This window comes from Oncorhynchus masou, chromosome 32 (genome assembly GCF_036934945.1).
Source record: "Oncorhynchus masou masou isolate Uvic2021 chromosome 32, UVic_Omas_1.1, whole genome shotgun sequence".
In the NCBI taxonomy this organism is placed as follows: domain Eukaryota; kingdom Metazoa; phylum Chordata; class Actinopteri; order Salmoniformes; family Salmonidae; genus Oncorhynchus; species Oncorhynchus masou.
The window spans coordinates 74,252,236-74,261,358 of NC_088243.1; the positions used below are offsets into that span (position 1 = coordinate 74,252,236).

General features: G+C 38.0%; 2 protein-coding genes across 2 annotated transcripts; both read left to right on the forward strand.

Annotated features, from left to right (window-relative positions):
• The first annotated feature begins 200 nt into the window (after positions 1 to 200).
• Positions 201 to 2,073, forward strand: LOC135527264 (uncharacterized). Its single transcript, XM_064955860.1, has 5 exons — positions 201 to 209; positions 332 to 665; positions 825 to 941; positions 1,133 to 1,189; positions 1,943 to 2,073. Exons 1-5 carry the CDS (start codon positions 201 to 203, stop codon positions 2,071 to 2,073), a joined length of 648 nt encoding a protein of 215 aa, XP_064811932.1.
• A 1,346-nt stretch (positions 2,074 to 3,419) lies between these two features.
• Positions 3,420 to 8,372, forward strand: LOC135527102 (uncharacterized). Its single transcript, XM_064955748.1, has 6 exons — positions 3,420 to 3,462; positions 3,749 to 4,113; positions 4,301 to 4,640; positions 6,165 to 6,281; positions 6,428 to 6,480; positions 6,616 to 8,372. Exons 1-6 carry the CDS (start codon positions 3,420 to 3,422, stop codon positions 6,742 to 6,744), a joined length of 1,047 nt encoding a protein of 348 aa, XP_064811820.1. The 3' UTR covers positions 6,745 to 8,372.
• Positions 8,373 to 9,123: the final 751 nt, after the last annotated feature.

Here is a 9,123-nt window from a genome sequence, read left to right on the forward strand (position 1 = left end):
ATTGCAGTCAAATATGTTTATCTTATATTATTTTAAAGTCGGATAATTACTCATTATGTTCTGATTAATTTAGGAAATGGTTAGAAGTCTGACTACAAGACAGTGGACCAGCAGCCAGAGTCTGACCCAGTCCATCCAGGAGACTCTTATCTCAATGTTTATCACAACAGTTTTGTTTGTTAAGTTATTCATACTTAGAGATGCTGAGGGTGCTACATACATATGATTCTAGAGAGCCAAACTGCAATAATTGTGTATTCACGTGACACTGACATTTCTTTCATAAAAACAATCCCAATTAGGTGTCAGTTAGAAAAGGTCACACTACCAGACTGTAGAGCAACAGCCAGTGTCTGACCCAGTCCAACCAGATGTTTCTGTGACTCAACGGTGTACAGTACTCTCTGAGACCTGTACAGGAGAACACAGTGTGTACTGGTTCAGAGCTGGATCAGGAGACTCCCATCCAGGAGTCATTTACACCCCTGGGAACAGGAGAGATGGGTGTAAGAAGAACCCTGAGACTCCATCTCCAACACAAAGCTGTGTCTACAGCCTCTCCAAGAACAACCTCAGTCTCTCTGATGCTGGGACTTACTACTGTGCTGTGGTCACATGCGGGGAGATCCTGTTTGGTGAAGGAACAAAACTTAACATCATTAAAGGTACAACTTTTTATTAAATTGATAAAGCAAACATTCAAGCATATTTTATAGATACCATTATTTAGTTTAAATGGGTCAAAGCGAAATAAATTGTGTTATCAACTATGCAAGCTTAACATAAAACATAAAAATAACATGTTAAATGTATTTTCATCCCAGGAAGCACAGTGGATCCCATTGTCCTCAGCTTGGGAGCAGCAGTGGCCTTGTGTGTGATTGTCATTTTTATTCTTGCTTGTACCAAAAACAAGAGACAAACATGTTATCATTGTAAAGGTAAGTCATTTTAGAGATACATATTTATTTGTTAATTTCAAATGTGTTAGCTATGATCATTTAAATGTAAAGTCTCACCTAATTTTCTGATTCAGCGTTATATGTTATACTGTTATACTGCTATATGTTATAATGTTATACTGTACATTCCGTCTCCATTTTCATGCTTGGGTTTCTATCTGTTGATACAGCAAGTGTCTCTCAGCATATTCACCATGATGATAACCTCTCATCGGAGCAGTCAAGTGGTCAGGTATGTAACATCTGTATTATCCAGTGTGTGAAAACAAGAGGTACATTACCTGTTACACACGAGTGTGCATACGTAACCGATGTGAAACGGCTAGCTAGTTAGCGGTGGTGCGCGCTAATAGCGTTTCAATCGGTGACGTCACTCACTTTGAGACCTTGAAGTAGTGGTTCCCCTTGCTCTGCAAGGGCTGTGGCTTTTGTGGAGCGATGGGTAACGATACTTCGAGGTTGACTGTTGATGTATGCAGAGGATCCCTGGTTCGAGCCCAGGATGGGGGCGAGGAGAGGGACGGAAGCTATACCGTTACACATATTAGTGTATATGTGTATATTTGTGAATAAATGACAAAGTACAGCAGTAACCAATGAGATGTTGCGGCAGTGTTGTGGGGCTTTAAGACGTTAACTGACCCTCATATTCAATAGCTTATTTATTGTCCAGAAATCTGTAGTGTAACATCAAATATTTTCTTGAACAATGTCAACATGCTGAAAACATCAGTTTAGTTATTGGGTTAACAAAGTAAAGGCTTTAGAAACGTTTTTTTGTTTGATTAAAACATTGGTTTTGCATAGCCATAGCTTGTCATTAACTAGTAGGAAAAAAATATGTCACTAAGACCGGGGTTCAATCTGATACACATTCGTTCTGTGTTATAGCACAGCTGACAAAAAAGCTGCATTGTCTGTGTTCCAGCGCTTTTCTGTTGTTGTGCACAGTGGAGTTATTATTTACTGTATTCCTTAAGTGCCAAAGACATCTCTGTTAAATTACCCTGCATTGCATTTCTCTGAGAAGAAAACTAAAAGAGGAAGAAAGAAGAGAGAGACACCACAGGAGAGTGTGTACTCTGATGTCAGGTACTCGAACTGGGACTGAACTTTGTTTCAGATACAGCATGGACAAAATTATGTCAGTCAAGCATCAATAAAAAAGCAGTCAAAGCATTTCTGTATGGTTCTCGCTTTGTGCATGGGGGCATTGTCATGCTGAAACAGGAAAGGGACTTCCCCAAACAAAGTTGAAGGACAGAATCATCTGGAATGTCATTGTATTCAGTAATGTTAAGATTTCCCTTCACTGGAACTAAGGGTGCTAGCCCTAACCATGAAAAACAGCCCCAGACCATTATTTCTCCTCCAACAAACTTTACAGTTTGCACTATGCATTGGGGCAGGTAGCGTTCTCCTGGCATCCGCCAAACCCAGATTCGTCCGTTGGACGGCCAGATGTTGAAGCGTGATTCATCACTCCAGAGAATGCGTTTCCACTGCTCTAGAGTCCAATGGCGGCGAGCTTTACACCACTCCAGCCGATGCATGGCATTGCGCTTGGTGATCTTAGGCTTGTTTGTGGCTGCTCTGCCATGGAAACCCATTTCATTAAGCTTCCTTTGAACAGTTCTTGTGCTGACTTTGCTTCCAGAGGCAGTTTGGAACTCAGAGGTGAGTGTTGCAACCAAGGACAGACAATTTTTACGCGCTATGCTTTTCAGTATTCGGCAGTCCCGTTCTATAACCTTGTGTAGCCTATCACTTTGCAGGCTGAGCCGTTGTTGCTCCTAGATGTTTCCACTTACACTTGACTGGGGCAGCTCTAGCAGGGCGGAAACTTGATGAACTGACTTGTTGGAAAGGTGGCATTCTATGACAGTGCCACGTTGAATGTGACTGAGCTCTTCAGTAAAGCCATTCTGCTGCCAATGTTTGTCTATGGAGATTGCATGGCAGTGTGTGAAATTATAGGTAAAACCATTCGAATAATTTTTATGCCACCAAATAAATACATATTTTTTTTTACAATATCTCTTTAAGGCAATAATGTCACTTAAATAAGTTAATTTACATAAGAGATTATGCTAAGATCTTACTGAGGAGAGGCAATTAAGATAGGTGGGCTAAGAAGTACGCCTAGTAAACCATGCAAAAGGCATTATGGTCAAATAGAGATAGATGACATAGCTATGGTATCAATTAGTAGGCCTAAAGCATTCAGCCAACAGATTACAGTAAGAGAAGCATTATAGAACTATCGTCCCAGATACATATCACTGGTCTTTTGATTACACTAACTGCTTATTGGTTGGGAATGGAACAGGAAATGTTGAACTTTATTTTTTTTCAACCAATCAGGTAATTCTTAGAATTGAAACCAGCCTATATTTTGCTTTACATTAGTCACTTCACTTGGGGACTGTAGACCAACTGTTGTTACAACACATCAAGATGATCAGAATCAACCTTGTTTGGATGTTAGTCAGTCAAATCTGTAAGTACCAGTTTAACCAACGGTCCCATACTGTACTGTCTTACTGGAGAGAAACATTTAAAACTGATTATATAATGATGTCTGATTGAAAAGTTATGTCTTCAGATTCAATATGATGCAATTACGATGGCAATATATTTGTGGGCAATTCAAGTGCAAAGATTAGATCACAATATTTATAATGTATATGCATATATATGATATATATATATATATTTTTTAAACTAATTGTCTGAATGAATGGATAACATAGCTGAAAAAAGGATTTCTTTCAATTTTTGTGTAGTCCTGATTCACTCTGAAGAAGTTAATCTGCAAATTCCACTGACCACAGCTCAGCTCGGAGAGTCTGTATCTATTCCATGTTTCTTCTCAGAGACAATTGATTATTTCCAATGGCTGTACTGGTACAAGCAAACTGCTGGTCAAATGCCCCAAGTTGTGGCAACTGTAGAAAAGAGAAAATCAGCAGATTTTGTTCTTAATGGAGAGTTTAACAACATACGTTTCACAATGGAGAAAGTAAAAGTTGGATATCTTCTCATCATCAACAATATCAGCAGATCAGATGAGGCAGCATACTTCTGTGGAATAGGAACAGTGTATGAAATTAAGTTTAGAAATGGAACATTTTTGTCTGTAAAAGGTCATTTATTTCAGAAATATGATTTATCTCAATGTTTATCACAACAGTTTTGTTAAGTTATCCATCGTTACAGATGCTGAGGTTGCTGCATACATATGATTCTAGAAAGCCAAACTGCAATAAGTGTGTATTCACGTGATACTGACATTTCTTCCATAAAAACAACATAAATTAGGTGTCAGTCAGAAGAGGTCACACTACCAGACTGTAGAACAACAGCCAGTGTCTGACCCAGTCCATCCAGAAGACTCTGTGACTCTACAGTGTACAGTACTCTCTGAGACCTGTACAGGAGAACACAGTGTGTACTGGTTCAGAGCCGGATCAGGAGAATCCCATCCAGGAGTCATTTACACCCCTGGGAACAGGAGTGATGAGTGTAAGAAGAGCCCTGAGACTCCCTCTCCTACACAGAGCTGTGTCTTCAGCCTCTCCAAGAACAACCTCAGTCTCTCTGATGCTGGGACTTACTACTGTGCTGAGGCCACATGTGGGGAGATCCTGTTTGGCAATGGAACTAACCTAAATATTGGTGGGTAATGAATATTATGAGTTGTAGTGTAGAAAGTAGAACTATTTAAGTGGTGCATATAGCACAGTGGTTGAAGTACATTTTGCTATGACAATATTCTCATCATTGACCAGAAAATAATGTTATATACTGTATATTCAAAAAATGCTAAAAACAAAATACAATCTATTGATAACGAAACTTAAGTATAAACACAAGCTATTTAATCAAATATCTCCTTCAATATGTGGCTTCAGTCAACCAATGTATATAATATGATAATAATAATAAGTTATTTAGCTTGTAATCAAACAAACATTCAACACAACAAATTTCAATTGAGATGATGGGGATGGAGATTGAATGTCTATAGTTAGCTGGGGAGGATGGAATGGGAGTTGAGTCAGTTTGGGTTGGAAAGGCAGTATAGTTTGAGCAGAGGGGGCATTGATGGTACAGAAAGAGAGAGAGACATAGACAGTCTGACAAACAGGCCAGTGGCTCTTCATCAGAGCACCACACCTGCTTCTCCTGCATTCAGTTCCTCCATGGAAGCCGCTCCTTTCTGTCGGTGCTGGTTCTCCATTACCAAAAATGTAGCAACCACCTGGGTGATGCCATGGCTGCTGAAAAGTGCTGGAAATGCCACCACACATCAACAGTGGTTAGGAACAGTCCCTGATCCGCTTCTGCCATCTCCAGACACGGATTTCAGTCCTTGTTATCTTTTGATAGGCCGTCAATTGTAAATAAGAATTTGTTCTTAACTGACTTGCTAAATAAAAGGTAATAATAATAATAATAACAACAGAACATTCAAAACCAAAACATTAATTTAAGAAATACAACAAGAAAACACTTTAAAATAAAGAAAATATGTACAATATTTACAGAGCTCTATGCCTAGAACACCTCATGACGCCATAGTCGATATGGAGGAGACTGATTTTGAGGGTGCTATATATTTCTCACTTACTATTTTATTTTAATATATGGGTGGTATATGTCTCTTACTCTTTATGTTAATATAAGCGTGGCATATATATATATATATATATATATATATATATATATCTTACTATTTTATTTTTTATACAAGGTTGGTATATGTCTTTCTTACTATGTTATATTAATATAAGGGTGGTATGTATTTATCTTACTATTTTATTTTAATATAAGGTTGGTATATATCTCTCTTACTATTTTAGTTTAATGTAAAGGGTGGTATATACCTCTCTTACTATTTTATTTTAATTTAAAAGGTGGTATATATCTTTCTTACTATTTTATTTTAATATAAAGGGTGGTATATATCTCTCTTACTATTTATTTTAATATAAAGGGTGGTATTTATCTCTCTTACTATTTTATTTTAATATAAAGGGTGGTATATATCTATCTTACTATTTTATTTTAATAGAAGGGTGGTATATATCTCTCTTACTATTTTAGTCTAATATAAAGGTGATATAAATCTCCTAATGTTTTACTTTAACATAAGGGTATACATTTGGATCTATTTAATACATTTTTTCTTCCTTTTAGGAAGATCTCTGGATCATGTTGTCATTGGACTGGGAGGGACATCGGTTTTCTGTGTGATTGTAATCATTATCCTCGTCTTCACCAGAAATACAAAGCCAATTTGTGAACATTATCAAGGTGAGTTCTTTGTTATTACAAACTGTAGATGAACACCTAAAACATTTAAAGATTAAAACCTAATACTTGTCACCAACTATTGTGCCTCTGTCTTCTACCAATCTTGACTTTTGCTATGTTGATGCTGTTTTTATTCACGTTAACAGTGAGTTTTGCACAGCATATTGGACATGACAACACAACCACCAAATGTGATCAGGTATATGAATGCAATTGTTATAATTTTGGCCTGTTTGTAGAGGATGTTTAATATGATACTAGATACTCCAGTTACCTGACAATTATTATTATTATGACTACATTTATTTATAAAAAACATTATGATGATTCACAGGATAAAGATGGAGTTACGTTGAACTATGCGGCATTGAATTTCTCTGAGAGGAAAACTAAAAGAGGAAGAAAGAAGAGAGAGACACAACAGGAGAGTGTGTACTCTGATGTCAGAGTAGACTGGGACTGACCTTTGTTTATGTGCAGAGGAATGGATGTAGTTTGGTCAAGAAACTCTTGTTAAAATGTATATAATGTATTCAGACAGTCATGACATTTGATGCACTATAATGTATCATAGAATAAACTTGTTCTTCTAGGAGTGTTCTCTATCAGAGCACCACTATTATGGAATGGCTTGTCCTGTGAGGTAGACGGCCAGAAACCATTGAGGTCTTTAAATCATGCCGGAAAATCTACCTTTTTAGCTTGGTCTTTAATCTTAATCTGTGATTGTATTGTTATTTTCAGACTTCCTTATTGATTCTATATTCTTCTCTTGTATCATATCTCTTGCATCTCAGCCTTTTGTTTAGACATACTGTTTAACTGTGAGCCAACTCAGTGCCTTGTGCTTATTGTCGACAGTGAGATTAGAAGGTTGAGGGTTTGATCCCCGGTCGAGTCATGTGAATTACTCTAAAAATGGGAACGAATGCCTCTCTGCTTGGCACTCAGTAGAAAGGAGATGGATTGGGTTAAGTGTCCTGTCCAGGAGGTGTACTTGTACATCAAGCTGCCTTCCGCTATTGAATATTGAACCTATGAGCAGTTCTGGCTCGGACAAAGATTTCTTACTTAACTATTTTTCTACAGTAAAGTTTGTTGCAATTTAACTGTATTTCAAATACAATTAGAGTTGATCAGCCCCCATTTGAAGTAATTTTTCTATATTTGAAATAATGTATAATTGTATTATGGTTCTATTTGTATTGTTTTAATCATTTTTCCCAAATGTATAATTGTTGTGATATTTACTGTAACCCATGAAACAAACAATAAGATAGCATACCTTCTTAAACAGTGTATATAATGTAGGTTAATTACATTTTACTGTATTTCTTGAGTTCCAACAGCATGTTTATGTCACGTTGGAATGAAGAGATTCGGGAGACAGGCGCAGGAATACATAATAGTTTTTTTTATCAGAGGTGTTGACTCGAGTCACATGACTTGGACCCGAGTCAGACTCGAGTCATAAATATGATGATTTGCAACTCGACTTTGACTTTAACACCAATGATTCATGACTTAACTTGGACTTGAGCCCTTTGACTCGAACTGACTTGAAACCCTCCACAAGCCCAAATATAAAAAATGATGCTATTAAAAAAACTGTGCAGCGCATCAACTCTTCATTTAAAAATCTCCAACCAAAAATAGACACAACTATATAAAGTTAACAAAGTAACAATCTTCGTGTAAACAATAAACACGGAACAAACCAGCGTAACACAAAACAATTCTACACAAAGACATGAGGGGGAATAGAGGAATAAATACATGTAGATTGATTGGGGAATGAAAACCAGGTGTGCAGGGAACAAGACAAAACAAATGGATAAATTAAAAATGGAGCGGCGATGGCTAGAAAGCCGGTGACGTCGACCGCTGAACGTCAGACACGTGCCTCATCAGTAGTTCATTTTATTTTCAAAAACCAACCGTTTGGGATTTTGTGAGAGACATCATCGACTTCTATGTTCCAAATGGCACCCTATTCCCTATGTCGTGCACTACCCTTGATCAAGGGCTCGGGTCTAAAGTAGTGCACCACATAGGGAATAGGGTGCCATTTGGGACATCGTCCATCAGTTATGTGGGGACAGAGAGAGAGAGAGAGACAGAGACAGAGACAGAGACAGAGACAGAGAGACAGAGACAGAGAGACTGAGACAGAGAGCGAGAGAGAGAGAGAGAGAGAGAGAGAGAGAGAGAGAGAGAGAGAGAGAGAGAGAGAGAGAGAGAGAGAGAGAGAGATTATAATCTGTATCAGGCTATCAGTGACATAAACCAATCAGGGAACTTTCTCTACAGCAGGACCGCGAACCTTTTAAGTGTCCTTAAGTCCTCCTGGGATAAAAGGTGTGTGAAGGTGGTTAGGTGGGTAAAGGGGAGGATGAGGGATGTTGTTGAACTTCACTTTACTGAATGGGAAATGGTTACAACGAACTCTTCCCCTCCAGCCTCCAGTTCTTATGATAGCTTCATGGTCGTTATTTCTTCATTGTTTTTGTACAGTTTACTTCGTGTTTTTCGTCATCTATTAAATGATGCATTCACACCACGCTGCACTTTGGTCCGCTTCTTACGATGATCATGACATACTGATTATTATCTCAGTAGTTTTGCAAATAAAGGCACTTGAAAAGACGTGTGGTATACTAGGCTCCTCCCCTCCTTCCCCTCTTCCCCTCCATGTCCCACAGGAAAAGGGGCTGAGCTGGACCCAAGGAAAGAAACAATAAGTATTCAAAAACACCCCTAAGCTAGACTAGCCTACTTTAACAACAGCTAACTAACCAAAAATACAATGGGTGGTCCGCCCAGTTCTAACTAGTGTATTTAA